Source organism: Nansenia antarctica, assembly GCF_963989245.1.
Source record: "Nansenia antarctica genome assembly, chromosome: 7".
NCBI classification, from domain to species: Eukaryota; Metazoa; Chordata; class Actinopteri; order Argentiniformes; family Microstomatidae; genus Nansenia; species Nansenia antarctica.
Window position 1 is genome coordinate 7123925 of NC_137677.1, and position 16411 is coordinate 7140335.

At 43.4% G+C, this 16411-nt stretch overlaps 1 protein-coding gene across 1 annotated transcript; it reads left to right on the forward strand.

Annotated features, from left to right (window-relative positions):
- Window positions 1-1391: 1391 nt before the first annotated feature.
- rxfp3.2b (relaxin family peptide receptor 3.2b) lies at window positions 1392-2594 on the forward strand (the record flags this gene model as incomplete). Its single annotated transcript, XM_080536046.1, has 1 exon — window positions 1392-2594. One exon carries the CDS (start codon window positions 1392-1394, stop codon window positions 2592-2594), a length of 1203 nt encoding a protein of 400 aa, XP_080392172.1.
- Window positions 2595-16411: the final 13817 nt, after the last annotated feature.

Genomic DNA, 16411 nt, shown 5'->3' on the forward strand with positions numbered 1-16411 from the left:
CCACCTACACAGTCTCACCTTTTTTGCACTGATTTAAACATTTTGCAGTGTCACTTTGAAAGCAGTGGAGAGAATCTGCCAAAAGAAAGAATCTCTGACTGAATAATATCAGCTTGATCCTGTAAAAAACGATTATACCTATTATAATGAAGCCAAAATCTGCACATAATGACATTTAGAAGAATATAACTTCAATTAACTAATGAAATAAATGAGAACCTGCCTTACTGTCTGAATAAAAACACGAAGTTCCTATACTCGTTTGTGTTGTCATAGGTACATTGTAAACAATGCTTTGTTTCTGCACAATATTATTTTTTGGGGTTATCCTGAAAATCTGCAAATAATGAAATTGTAAACGTACTTTTTTGTTGTTTTTTAATATTATTATCTGTTAAGAAATGCTTTGTTTTTGTTTAGTTATCCTGAAAATCTGCAAATAATTAAATTGTAAACGTACCTTTTTAAAAAATTATTATTATTTTCTAATCATCTAATCGACTGACATAAAATGTTCCTCTATTGACTCGAGACATGACATGCGCCCCTCAGTCGCTGCGCAACCCCATAATGTCTCCATTCAACACGTGTCCCATACAAAGCAAAAGGGAACAATAGATGCAAGATCACCCATTCAGTCAAGGCTGAGATGAGTCATAATAATCTGCTGCGAGAGAGCGCGAGATAAACACCTGCCATTATGATATAGGCGCGCGTGATGAATACAACTGTCAATTTCCAGCGTTTTTTTTTAAGATAGAAAATTATTAATAAGTAGTGAGTACAGTGATGTCGTATCTCGTCTGAATGCATTTAATCAAACAAGTGAGTTTGCATGCACACGTCTCCTCTCTCCACGACTTTTTTTTGGTTTGGTTTTACGCACACCTTGAAAATCAGGACAAGACGCAACCGACACACACCATAAACACCATTGCCATACATCGTCACGGTATATTCAGCATCACGCATTACGAATTAAGCATCACTGAAAGGTTAGTGTGGACACGACAGGATTGTCCAGGTCGTTTCTAACGGGAGGCAGTCAGCGCGCGGGGGTAACACGCCTGTGCCTTGCGCGCGCGCACGCGGATAGTAGGCTATAAAAGAATGCGATCCGCTGCCGAGCTCAGATAAGTGAATGAGAGACGATACTACAACTAGGCTACACCAAGGAGAAGAAGAAAAAACAAACTCAGATTAGACTAAATTAAAGCTTTCCAAAGATAATATACAGGACAGGTATGTTCAGAGTCCCACTGTACTATGCTTTTTTTTCTTACCATCATCTTGAATTCTTTTTTTCTACTTCTGAGCATAACATATACATCTCCCACTTGCTACATGGATTGAAGAGAGAGTGAGTGAATGAATGACAGACTAAGCCAGCCATGCAGCAGAACAACAGCATGCAAACACTTGCACCGGAGGAGTGCGAGCAGATACTGCAAGACAATGCTGGACTGGCCAACTGCACCGGTGGTTCTACTGGAAACCTGTCGCTCCGCTGTTGGTTGCAGCTCTTAACCAATCAATCTATCCTGGACCTACACGGAGATGGCTCCAACATCGCCGTGCGTGTGATGATCGCCCTGGTGTACTCCGTGGTGTGTGCCCTGGGGCTCGTAGGCAACAGCCTGGCGCTGTACCTGCTCCACTCCCGTCACCGGCAGAAGCAGTCATCCATCAACTGCTTCGTAATGGGCTTGGCGCTCACCGACCTCCAGTTCGTCCTCACCCTCCCCTTCTGGGCCGTGGACACGGCGCTGGACTTCCGCTGGCCCTTCGGCAGGGTGATGTGTAAGATCGTCAGCTCTGTCACCACCATGAACATGTACGCCAGCGTGTTCTTCCTCACCGCCATGAGCGTGGCGCGCTACTACTCCGTCACGTCGGCCATGAAGATGCACAGCCGGCGGGCGGCGGCGGTCGGCGCCAAGTGGATCAGCCTGGGCGTCTGGGTGGTGTCCCTGGTGGCCACGCTGCCGCACGCCATCTACTCCACCAGCGCCCAGGTGTCGGAGGAGGACGTGCTGTGCCTGGTGCGCTTCCCCGAGTCGGGCAGCTGGGACCCCCAGCTCCTCCTGGGCATGTACCAGCTACAGAAGGTGCTGCTGGGCTTCGTCATCCCCTTGGTGGTCATCACCGTCTGCTACCTGCTGCTGTTGCGCTTCGTGCTCAGCCGGCGCGTCAGCGGCGTGGCCGGGTCGGACAGCGAGGCGTGCCGCCACAAGCGCCGCTCCAAAGTCACCAAGTCGGTGGCCATCCTGGTCCTGTCCTTCTTCCTGTGCTGGCTGCCCAACCAGGCGCTGACGCTGTGGGGCGTGCTCATCAAGTTCGACCTGGTGCACTTTAGCAAGGCCTTCTACAACGCCCAGGCGTACGCCTTCCCCCTGACTGTTTGCCTGGCCCACACCAACAGCTGCCTCAACCCTGTGATCTACTGCCTCATCCGCCAGGAGTTCCGCGCGGGCCTCAAGGAGATCCTCCTGCGGGCCACTCCCTCCTTCAGGAGCCTGACCAACCTGCGGCCCCGGAAGGCCAAGGTGGCCGAGGCCCCCCCTGTTCTGGTGCTGGTCCAGATGGATATGTGAGTGTGAGTCAGACCCGTCACACTGCTGTAGCTGCAGGCCAGGGATAGGCAGTTAGCCGGGGGTTCCAGAATGTCTGAAAACTCTTTTCATGGAACTCTTTGTTTTGACAGACGGAGCAGTCGAGCCATAAGGAATGCCCATATGGTTACGCCCCCGGTTTCACGCAGCCTCTGCAGACTTCTCTCCCTCCTTTATCTTCCCTCTGCTTCTCTCCTCTGCCTCAAAAAATGGCCGCTTTGTTGTAAACTGTCATGAATATGTAACAACCAGTCATGTATGGAGACTTACACAGGTGTGAGACCGGTGTGAGAACCCACATCACAACTCTGTGTGGATAGTAAGCACCAATTATCGTTCGTCCCCGATCACACAGGAAAAATAACCGTCCAAGCGTTTTTTCACTCACTTCTGAAGCTGGGCAGAACCGCTGGACCGAGAGAGTAAAGGTGCACCATCTCTATTTATGAGATTTGGATTGTGGAATTGATATGAGACAATTTGTGAGTCTGTAGGATTCAAGAAGGAACTTGTGTGTGTGGAGGATGTTGATTTCATGTGTTTCAGTATGTTGCTACTGTACCTTGTTATTGCCTTTAGTCATGTGCTATGCCGAAAGCTGTCCTCAGTAGGTGTAGAAATCATTACAAGCACCACAGAAAAGTACACAATCAACACCGCTGTGATGTGTGGGTCTGCTATTCGTGACCCCATACCTGCCATGCAGTGTTATAGACATGGCAGGTATGACCTGATATCATGGAGACAAATCAATGGCACAAACTTGAACCCACAGATGCCATTAGGGGGAAAGTAAGATGTCAGTAAGATGACACGTCAGTAGCACAAAGAAGCAGAATAAAAATCGGAATACACTTTTATCATTTTGACTGGGGAGGAATAGAGAGGCTCAGGCTAGTTTAGGAACTAAACTATTAATCCATTACAAAGCCTCCACAGCCGACCCACGCATCAATACAGCACAGACATAGCTGATGTTAAACCAACCAAACATGTCGTTGTTAAACTAACCCTGAATAGAAAATTATTCTTTGTTTTTACACCACTTACTTGTGTGCATGATTACGGATGACGTGCCTCTACATGAAAGAGAGGAGATGCTTTCTGACTCAGCAACAGGAAGTAAGTGCAACCTGTTGATATTGAAGTGAGTGATTCAAGAAACGGATATTGTTTTTCTAAAGATAAAGACAAAATGATTGCAGTGTGTAATTCACAAGAATAGGGAATGTAGGCATGTGAGTCACAGAGGCACGTGAGTCATGTGAGTCACATTGATAATTGTAGAGATGGATCACTTACTTAAGTGACATTTCTCCCTGTGCAGTGGTATGCAAGGCCAGCGTTGTTGAATGTTGCTGTAACAAGGAAAGGTAAATGTTTTCTAGTAGAAGATTTATAATAGGTTCATATTCATCCAGTCAGTAAGAGAGAAACATCATTGAAATGCTGAAATTGTTAAAGCCTTCAATCGACTGTGAGCAGAGGGCAGACAAATCATGCAATTCTCAGTGAAATCATGTAACAGTCATCGGAAAAAAGCAGTACTTTACGAATGCAAATGTGATAAATGATTTTCGGTGATGGTGTTCATTCTGTATTTTTACCACAGGTGTGACCATAAAAAAAGAAAAGAAAAAAAGCATTCAGTAACGTTGCATGTGAAAACATTCTCTGCATTATGTAAGACAAATAAAAAAAGACTTGAACTTAAACTCACTCTTCTGAATAATTGGGGTATCTTAGAATTCAGAGCACTTGCATGGGGATATGGATATGAGGCAGGCCGCTGAGGTTTTGAATAATAAAGTGAGGCTAATTATATTGTTGAACAAAATAGACTGCCACATCGAGACACAAACATGCCTCTCCGTTTCACACACCCAGAAAGGACATGTTAATAATGACTGATTAATTCTTCTCTTTTTAATAATAAAAAAAAAAAAGTAAATATGTTTTTTAGGGCATTTATGCTTTTATTGGGATAGAGACAGACAGTAGAGATTGACAGGAAGGATGGGTGAGAGAGAGGAGGGATGACATGCAAGATATGTGGAGGGTCGGAATCGAACCAGGAACCTTGTAGTTACGTGGCATGGGCTTAGTGTGCTACATTCTCTTCCAAACAATAATCCTGAGGGTTCCACTATACTGCGCTACCATGTGGATACCTTCGACAACCTCTAGACAATAGTTTAATGGTGACGTTGTCGACGCCAGCTGGTCCTCAGTGGAAAGAGAGACATCTTGTTGACCCCAGGGAATGTCACGAGATGAAACGGGACCTAATAATAAAGGATGGGAAGTTCAATTAGACTGAAGCGGGTTAGCTGATGAGCGAACTAGTCATGGGATTGGCTATTGTTACCCAGAGAGGAGGGACGGTGGAAAAGGATTACTTGCGTTGACGGACTGTTGAATGGACTGTTGGCGACGTTGTTCTCCTGGAGTGAACTCTGTTCTCGTGAGCCGGTGTGTCTGTGTGGGGGGCTGGCTGGGTCGCTGGCTGCGTCTGGGCACGGAACGAGAGCTGCCGCCAAGAGACTTCCTGGTGGAGCCGAGCTGACCTGGACTGATCCCGGGCCTGTCGACGTGAGTCATACTAGACCTAGCTGAGCCGACCTGGACTGACTTCGGGCTGCCGATGAGAGGTCCTGACAGAACCAAGCTGACCTGGGTTGATCTCGTGGGACTGCCGCCTAGAGTCTCTCTCCAGTGCATCGTTGGATTTTTTATTATTTATCGTTTTATTTCTCTTTTTGTGGGGTAGAGCTGAGAGTGAGAGCCTACCCCACGCACCCTACTCCGTGTTGTCTGGTCCTGTGTGTCTTTCCTCCAACATCCCACCTAGTCCAGTACTTTGTAGGTCCCTGTAGAGGGGTGCGGAGTGAAGGGTGGCACCTCGGGTGGGTACTTATGGGAGTGTGTCTCACATGCGCAGAAGAGTGCCCTATTGGTTTTGGAATGGAGTGTCCTTCCTTCCCCTTTGCAGTGCCATACTAATATCACCAGAGTGTAGTTCTCCCTCTCTTGTATTTGCAGTGCCATCCCCATGTCACCGGAGTGTAGTGTGGGTTTTCCACAGTTCACTTTTTTTATGGCCTGATAGCTAACCCACCTGTAGGGGCTCCCCATTACCCACAGGTCTTGTGCGGGGAAGGTCTAAAAGGGTGTTCACTCCATACTGTGACATGTACTTAGTCATCAACCAATCAATTTGTCATTTGTCAATTCATTGATGGGCCAGAGTACAGAGCCAACAGGAACATAACGTTTACGATGATAGTCAGATTCCTATGGAGCCCCCCTGGGGTCACATGGTAGAAGAAATTAAAAAATCGATGTGTGAATCCGTGCGCACCAATTGCTAATCCGTGCACACCAATGTTAATAATGACTGATTCATTCTTTCAAACAATACGCCTGAAAGTTCCAGTACACTGCACTACCATGTGGATGCTTTCAACAACCTCTTGACACCAGTTTAATGGTGACATGGTCGACACCAGCTGGTCCTCAGAAAGAGAAAGAGAGAGAGAGCTTTCTTGTTGACCTCAGGTCCCAGTTGTTCAAAACTTTTAATCCGGATCAGATCAGCAGACTTTCTGATCTGTGTCATACTTAGCAGAGTAAACACAGATGTTATTTATACAATTAATAATAGCTCCATTCCATTTAGGAATGCCAGGGCCATGGTACTATTGTGTAGGCTGGCTCACTTGAAATTGAATGGAGCCATCTGCTATGATGCATCAAAATGTCTGCTGTGAAAAGTTTGATGTGGGAGAAGTTTAATTTACAGGGGTGCAAACTGGTGATTGCCCAAAGGTGACACTTTTTTTGTTTTGACTGAAAACGAATGAAATGATCAATGCGTGGCTAACCTTAGAGGAGAACATTTTATATGTGAGGAGAACAAAATATATTTTTTGCAGATCTACACGATTTACATGGATGACCTATTTTGAGGTAAAAACTGCTAATTTAGCAGAAAGGTGACACGTTTGCACCCCTGAAATTAGTTAATTTTAGGACCAACTCCCGGATGAAATGGGGAGTCCCAATGAGGAAGTGACATTGTGCCATATGGTTGACATGGGAACACTACTAATTGAGTTATTTATATTATATATTAAACCTTTACTTAACCAGGTGAGTCCCATTGAGATTACAGGATCTCTTTTTCTCGAGAGCCCTGGCCAAGATTGCAGCATACAATACTTGTATGTTGTGTTTCAACATACTGTGGCAACCCCTGGTTCCATAAAAATAAAGGCCTTCAGCGCCACGGACAGCAGCCATCACCGAGTTAGCCAATCAGGCGGGAGGCCGTAGGGAGCATACCCCGGGCCAATCAGCCCAACCCAGCGCACCTGTGTCCCCCGGCGGAGGCACAGAGAAGGAGCCGGGAGACAGCCAGAAGGGAGATAGAGGGGAACACGACAAGAAGCCAGGAGAAGGGTGAGCGCCAGATACCGGCAGTATCGCGGTACCGCTTTACCATAACGTGTTCGGTTCTGTCTCCCCTAGCGACGGCCGGGTGTGGCCAACCGAGTAGCCCTGGCGGAAGGACCCCCCCAGACGAGAGACCCCCCCCAGACGAGAGACAGCTGCCCCAAGCCCAGACCAGAGCCATATCTGGGTCTCTCTCTCCCTCACCCTTGAAACGAGGAGGAGGAAGTTGCATCTGAGAATACTGATGATGTCCCTTTGTTTTATTCAATATGCCCAGAGTGGCTGGAATGTTCCCCCCCGTTCTGTGTGTTGTTCTCTGATTCGGGTGTGTGCTTTTCCCTCGGGCCGGTACCAGTGGTTGCCTCAATATAAGCAAACATTTAGCAACTCACATCCTAAAAAGACAGCCAGGAGGAAAGGGACCTAACTGAGGAAGCAATTACAAGTTCCAATTGAATTCCGTTTGTCCGACTGATGTGGCAGCCGGCTATCGCTGCTCTCTCTCCATTCCAGTGCTTATGACCCGCCTGAGTGCAGGCGAGTGAGCCGCATGGCTTGTTTCATGGAACTCAAACTAACTGAACTTTATGATTGCAACTCATAAGTGTGAGAGGTTCGATTCATTTTGAACCAGTAGACTACATATAGTATGTACCGAAACTTGAAATTGATTAGTTCCAAAATAATGACTTCATTTTGCCTGCCTGGCACTTAATTGTGATTATTCTTTGATAGAATGGATCAAAGGTTTCCTGAGGTTGGATGAGGCCACTGTCTCGACGTGTTCAAAGTAACCAAAGGCACTGTCTGTCGAGGAGGAGACAGGAAGAAGATGTCAAGGTACCATCATACATGATGACTCATAATAGCAAATCCTTTAGAATGTAAACAAATCCAGGGAACTAGTGTGATCACCTGCCATGGTCGCTATAGAGCATGTCAGTCACATGGTATTCCTTACGTCATCCCAGTGTCTGGATTTTCAGTACGTGCCATCCCATCGATTCTGGTGTTGATTGTTGAATGATGCCACACATTTAATAAGTCCAGAATGCTCTGAACATATCTGTATTCACCCATTTCTTTTTATATGGGTGCATCCCCAATGAATAGTTATGAGTTATTTAGGGCAAAAGTAACTGTCAAACTAGAAAGGACTGCTGGCAGAAAAAGACAACCGCTCACTGTTTTGATGCCCAAATTATAATCATTAGGCATGAGTAAGTATGACTTTCTGTGAAGGGCTTATAGAAATAGTGCTATGTATTCCATGAAATGAACCTGATGAACCGTGTGATAAATGATGGCATGCAGCCAATTGTTTGCATTATTCTTTTAGTTGAAATCCCAGCAGTGCTGACGGATATAAATTAAGAATAATATTAATACATTATTCAACGTGGCTACTTTCAAATGTCATCATCTAAAAAAGTCACCGTCTTTAGATGACATAGCCTACAGTACACAGGCCAATGGAAATATTTGGTAAAAAGTGAACCACTGTTGTGACACTGAAACCCCAGAGTTAAACCTGGATTTACTGTACCTCGCCAACCCCATAATCTAGCTTTGTAGTTCCCCCAGGAGGGTATGACCACTTGAAACAGGTGAATTTCTAACTCAACTTCGCATTGCCTCTTCCCCTCAATTAGCACTGCCTAGAGCAGCAACATGTTTGAGCCACATGGCGAATGGCCTAAGGCACATTCCGACCCGTGGTTCACTACTCTGGAAAGGTGGCTATACACAGATTGAATATTTGCCCAGAAACTGAGCCAGGATAGTGATTGGCTACCACTCTATCCATTCTAGTTGTGTGGAAACATCATAGTGAATACCAGACTGTTGATCTCTCTCCAATTGAGGGGCTAGAATGAGGGAGGGATGAGGGTTTGTGTTTATGTTTTTGTTGACAACTTCATCTTTCTGCTGTTCTGTCTGTCTTTCTCTCCAGGCAATGTGTCATTGAGACATTAGGAAGAAGTAATGTCCTCCCTCCTCCACCCTAACCTCTCATCAGCTGTTGTTCATCTTCTCATGGATAAACAGGAGTTAATAGAACTTTACTTCATCTTGGGCCTGTCATCCATATTTTGAATGTAAAAACGCAGGATCGAAACAAGTGCCTTGCAAATGACCTTGACACACCTCCTATAGATTGTCTGGGACAGAACGCCAAATGCATTGCCGAAATGCACACACATCTTTGTGATGCTGTTGACGAAAAAGGGTCTATAGTTGGAACAGCATCAAGGACATAAAACGAAAAATATTTGAAAGATAAATATTGCGCCGATGGAGCCAACACAGAGCAGAACAGTCTCCAATTCCAATAGCGTCACCTGTGCCAAAGAATAAAACAACCAGGCCCTTCTCAAAATGCTGTTATACACAATGTATTGAACATAGGGTGGGCAGAATAAATATCACGATAATAATGACCCTTTCTCAAAATCGATATATCACGATACCGGCTCACATATGTGAAATCACAGGTTATGTAAACTAGTTTATATTAGTTTTGACAATGTGACTTCAGTTTTGTGTATACACAATTCTGTGTACTGTATATATAATTGTGTATCACCCAATATATGATTTCATCACAATATGATTCCATTGAAAGACTTTCAATTTAATTAATTAATAAATTAATTAATACTTATTATATTAAATTATCGCCATTCCCTAATTGAACAATTAAGTCAATTAAATATATTCAATAAAACTTGATTTGTGTGTTCATTATTAATCCCAATATATTGTGAGCAATACTATTTTATACAACTGATATGAGTGAGAAAGAGACCATTAAAAGAACAGCTCAGAATCCCAGCAGGTATTGAAATACTTCCAATTTCACTCGAAAAGTGAAATGTACGGAACGAGAAGCCAATCACACACACATTTTCTATACATGCCCTAAATTGAAAAGGTTTTGGGAGGCAGTTCAAGTAAAAATAAAAAATACATTTACCTTACAAAATCCTATACATCCAGTCAATATTATACTCGGTCTTATTCCATTAGATATATACAGAGAGGGAGATAAATATTTGTACACCATACTACGTATCGCGGCTTTAAAGCAAATCACACGTAAATGGTTGGACTTAAACCCACCATCTGTTAATAATTGGAAAAAAACTGTTGAAGAGATAAAAGAAATGGAAAGAATTACTTGCAAAGTGGGAGGCCGTGAAGAGCAATTCACTATGAACTGGAGTAAATGGATCGAATGAATGAGTAGGAAGGAAGCCCCCCCCCCCCCCCCCCGATCCCACCCCCCCCTCCCTTTGTCTCTTACTTTTCTATTTCTATCCCTATAATTTCTCTCTTTCTTTTCTATATTTTCTCTCTAGTCTTTATTCTTTATTTTCTTTATTTCTTGTTCTCTTTATAAAAAATAAAAAAACAAACAAAAATGATGCAGGACGAACTTAAACAAGTGAAGAAAACTTGTAAAGTGTGTGAAATGAATTTGTAATGAAATGTAATGTAAAGTCCTGCAATAAAGTATAAAAAAAAAAGAAAAGTGAAATTGAGGACAGACGGTAGGACTAAGGTCTACATGGAGAAAAGTCTCAAGGATAGCTCATTAAACAGCAAGCTCCAGCACCAACCTACGGACCTTTGGGGACAGAGCCTTCAGCGTGGCCGCACCTACTCTCTGGAACTCCCTCCCCATAGTCCCATAGTAATCCGCAAAGCCCCCACCCTGGACTCCTTCAAATCAGCCCTTAAAACCCATCTGTTCACCAAGGCCTTTGGCCCCTAGTCTATGTTTCAGTTCTACTTTGTTTGTTTTCTGTTTTGTCTGTCTGATCATTGCCCTTAGAATTGTAAAGCGTCCTTGGGCTTTTTGAAAGGCGCTATAGAAATTCAAGTTATTATTATTATTATTAAGCTCAGCAAGCCAACAAAAACAAAAACAAATTCAGAGATATTTTGCATGTCCATGAAATCCACCCCCCCCTAAAGGGATATAAACCCCACAGATAGGGCTATGATGATCACTTCTCATTCATTCAATGCGGCCCAATTAAGGAGAAAATGATCTCCATCATAAATCATGTCAGACTGTCCTGGATGACATCGCCCCTATCAAGATGAAACGAGTGAAACATAATTCCCTCCCCTGGTTTAATGACCATACAAGGGACTTATACAATAAAGTCCATTCATTCATTCATTCATTCATTCATTCATTCATTAAAGAGGCAATTTTAGGAGAGCTGAGCGAAAATGGAAGAAAGACAAACTCAAAGTATCTCTCGGTGTCCTTTTTGAGTATGCGGATGCTGCTTTTTCCATCTCTTGGATATAAAATGTACCGTGACTATGACCATCATCCGTACCTCTATTACAGCTACAGACAAGATTTTCTTAAAACACATCATAACTACTGAAGTCAAAGCAACTGGATGGTATTCATTACTTTCAGCATGCTCTTTTGAGGACAGTAATGATAATGGAGTTTTTTCAGGTGGAGGGAACAGCAGGTATTGATGTTGACCTTATTTAATCAGAATCAGTCTTTTTTTTAATCTGACTTGATCAGTTGACCTATCAGCATGCAGTTAAGGAAACAAGGTGTTCCTATGTTTCTACTCTGATTGCGAGCAGCTGCTAGAACCCCAAGGGTTTTATTTCAGGCAATCAACTCAGTGGTCAGGCAATCAACTCAGTGGTTGGCCCTCGGATTGCAAATCCAAGCACAGGGTTTATAAATCCGAGGGTACAGTTTACAAATCCGAGGGCCGCAGATTTGTAATTGGTGCACACGGATTAGTAATTGGTTTGCACTGATTAATAATTGATGTGCACGGATTCACACCTAGATTTTTCTTTCTACCCTGTGACCCCCAGGGGGCCTCCGTGGATTCCTCTTCGGTCAACGCGACACTAACCTTGAGCTTTTATATTTATGAGTTTGCTAACTCCCCTCAAAAATCTGAAAAATCAAGCTTTCGGGCAGTGTAGACTTGTGCAATGTTTCCCAAATTCTTCTTACATATAGAGACCCTATGAATAATACAGAGAGCACAGGGTCAGTTTGGCAGCTCATGAATATCCAAACACACAGTAAGAACCTTTCATTTCATTTCAAATGAAGAAGAACTTTGCCTCTTTACCTGAAGGACAAACTCAAGGAGAAACAGATTGAGATCATTCAGGCATTTTATTGCAGTAAGGTACTTTTTTTTTGATTGCTTAGGCACTAAGATTGCTTAGGCACTAACTAGGCCAGTTTTGCATAAATAAAAAAAATGCTTTCAAATGCTTGAAAGTATGCGAACCCCTTGTGCAATTACCGTATAGATTTTTATTTATTTTTTTACCATGAAATCTTTATTTAATCAGAACCAGTCTTTTTTATCTGACTTAACAGGTTTATATTTACCAATTCCATATGTTGGTTTAGAGGGAATCATGCGTGTAGTAGAACAAAATGGTGTAAAAATAAGTGAACCCTAAGTTGCATTGATTAAATCAAGTAGGTAAGTAGAATCCGGTGAGTAAATAATTGGGTACCAAATGAACCAGTTGAAGCAGAGATCTTTAGGAAAGAGTTTGGGTGGGACTAAGAGATAAGAAACCTGGTCAGTTTTGTGTTATCCATACGGGTGAATGTAAAACGCACCATGCCGAGAGGAAAGGAGATCTCAGAGGACATCAGGAAGAGGTTAGAGAGAGCACATCAGTCTGCGGAAGGCTGTATAAGATTTGAACTCCATTAGTCCACTGTGAGGAAAATCATTTACAAATGGATCGCATTTAACATGACAGCAACTCGGCCTAGAAGTGGACACCCTTTCAAAATATCCCAAAGAGCCACAAGAAAAATAACAAATCAGGTAAAAATCAACCCAAACATAATATTCAGAGATTCGCAGACCTCCCTTGCTCGTCCTCCCTTGCTCCCTTGCTCCTCCCATCTCAGGTAACTGTGCATGATTCAACAATAAGAAGAACACTGACTCAAAATGGCATTCGTGGGAGGGTTGCTAGGAAGAAGCCTCTGCTGTCCAAAAAATAACCAAACTGCGCCGGAGACCATCTGGACATGCCTGAAGGTTTCTGGAAGTCCATTCTCTGGACAGATGAGTCCAAAATTGACCTTTTTGGTCACAATCAAATCCCCAATGTTTGGCGAAAACCCAACACTGCCTACCACCGAAATAACCTTGTCCCAACAGGCAAACATGGTGGTGGGAATGTCATGATCTGGGGGTGCTTTTCCTCCTCTGGACCTGGCCGACTCCACATCATTAAGGGAACCATGGATTTTGAGGTATACCAGGATATTTTCTAACAGAACCATCACTCAAGGAGCTAAAGCTGGGCTGAAATGGGTCTTTCAACAAGACAACGACCCAAAGCATTCAACCAAATCTACCAAAGAATGGCTCAGGATAAAGAAGATTTGTGTTTTGGATTGGTCAAGTCAAATTCTGACCTAAATTCAATTGAGATGCTGTGGCAGGACCTGAAGCGGGCAGTTCATGCCAGACACCCCTCAAACCTCACTCAATTGGCTCACTTCTGTAAGGAGGGGTGGGCAAAAATATCTGAAAACAGATGTCAGAGACTGATTAGTGGATATATACGAGACCTTTACTCCAAGTTATTGCTGCTAATGGAGGTGCCACAAGCTATTGACTGAAGAGATTCACATATTTTTGCACCTGGACTAATTTCTTTATAATTTAGTTTTCCTACTACACGCATGATTCCCTCTAAACCGACATATGGAATTGGTAAATATAAACATAGTGTAGCGATGTAAAGACCAATGTTTACAGTTTTGCTAGTAGTGCGTTATTAAACGTTATTAAACAAGTGCAAAGCAGAGAATGTGCATTCAGTTTGGCACACTTGGTAAATGCATTGGCTACAAGTTGTAATGGTTTCAGAGATAGTGTTTCAAGAATCACTGTTAGTGTTTAAGCATTCAGAAAAGAAGCTGTAATTGGCAGCTGGCAAAATCAATACCCAACTTTGTTTTATTCCAGAGACTAATGAGACTACTAGACTTTTTAATCCATTTGAACAATCTCTATTATGAAAAGATCTGCATCTTCGGCTTCCATTTGTATGTATTACAACTCATTCCATCATGTTTCCTCATGGCAATGGTGTGATGCATTGATTTTCAGTGTTGATGGTGGGGTAGAGGCAGGGCAGGCTGTTCTGGGCCATACAGGGATTTGAGCAAAGTCTCATGGTGAGATCATTGAAGTTCAATGGTCCTTTAATCCTGTAGACCTTATTTAGGATGGCAGTTACCATATGAAGGTTCGGCAGGGGAATCTGGCTATGCTTTGTAAACAGCAAAGCATCTGGGTTTCTGTTGACATCATGCAGTGAAGGGCTGGCAGAGGCCTGTTGGCCTGTCAAGTCGCTGGACTTACCTGCTGTTCCCTCCACCTGTAAAAACTCCATTATCATTACTGTCCTCCAAAAAAGCATGCTGAAAGTAATGAATACCATCCAGTTGCTTTGACCTCAGTAGTTATGTTCTCAAGTGTTTTAAGAAAATCTTGTCTATAGGTGTAATAGAGGTACGGACGATGTGGTCATAGTCATGGTACATTTTTATATCCAAGCACTTAGAGGATCCTACCTCATATGCACTATGTCTTTTATTTATAGTTTTTAGTTCAGCATTTAATACGGTCCAGCTGCATTTTTTTAATTAAGAAGCTGACTGACCTGGTGCAAGGTCCAGCAGAGACTGAGAACGTACACAGAGACTGAGAACGTACACAGAGACTGAGCACGTACACAGAGACTGAGAACGTACACAGAGACTGAGCACGTACACAGAGACTGAGAACGTACACAGAGACTGAGAACGTACACAGAGACAGAGCACGTACACAGAGACTGAGAACGTACACAGAGACTGAGAATGTACACAGAGACTGAGCACGTACACAGAGACTGAGAACGTACACAGAGACTGAGAACGTACACAGAGACTGAGAACGTCTGAGAACGTACACAGAGACTGAGAACGTACACAGAGACTGAGAACGTACACAGAGACTGAGACAGACCCTTTCCAAAAACTGAGACGGCCTTGTGGGCCGAGCAGGGGGGGGCCGGAATGGAGATAAAATGTTTCAGGTTGAGATGACCTGCTATCCAAATGGTTGACGTCATTCAATTCAGCTGCCTGTGCTGAGTCATGAATCCGTAAGTCTGCTCTGAGAGCCTTCAGATAGGGCATTACAGCTTGTTTTGGTAACCTCTCTGTGTTAAAATCCAAACTAGTCTGATTGATGCAGACTGCATGGAAGATTATGGGGGTAAGACAGTATCCTTGCAGTCTACATACAAACAGGCTACCGTAAGATAAGCCAATAGGAGAATTAATAATAATAAATAAAATAATTGTTTTATTACCATACTTGTCAGTCAATTTTATGCTCTAGGCAAGGGGTCTGCCATAGACGACGACCCTGGAGCAATTAGGGGTTCCGTGCCTTGCTCAAGGACACCTCGGCATGTGGCCTGCCAGGGTTCGAACCGCCAAGCTGCCGACCTTGGGATCATTAGACACAGGCTCTACCTCCTGAGCCACATCCACCCCCTTACTGACCCATCCCATGTTCTACATGCTGAGTATCAGCTTCTGCCCTCTGGGAGGTTACCGTTTTTCTCTACCGCTTTAACACTAACATCCGAACCTCAAACACAATGACCAAAACCTGAAACTGGTGTATTTTATCTCACACCAATTCCTCACAATGACAAACACATTTCTTGCTTATCTCTCATTTTTGTCACTCTAAACCACACAGTTAACAAAACACTAAATGCAATTCTCTACATGGCACAATCTTCCTGGCTAAAATCTCTTGTGTACACATGGAAGACACTGCCATTCAGAATGCTAAACTCAAACCACCAATCACACACTCACACTCCTCATATGGGCCTATTGCTTTTGAATTAGCAATCATAGCTTTAGCAATAGAAGATGAGCTGCCAGCTTTGCAGAGAAAGGTAGAGCGAGAGCTGTGATGTTGATGAGGTCCTGTGGCCAGACAGAAACGAAAGGCAGGATGCAGACTAATTTTATTTTTACTTTACAGTATATGCAGTAGGCTTATTTTCTTTTTTCTATTGTTTGTTCTGTATGAAGAACATTTGTTGAATCCAACTGTGTTTGCTGAGATACATAGAGTATTTCAGAATACAGTTTTTTTCAGTTGCTGAAACACTAAACACTAAACTCCATTCACTGAACCAAATTCTCAGTGGCCTAAACTCATTTGTTGAATCAAACACTCTTTTGGCCAAACCTTAAACACATTCTCAGTCACTAAACACAT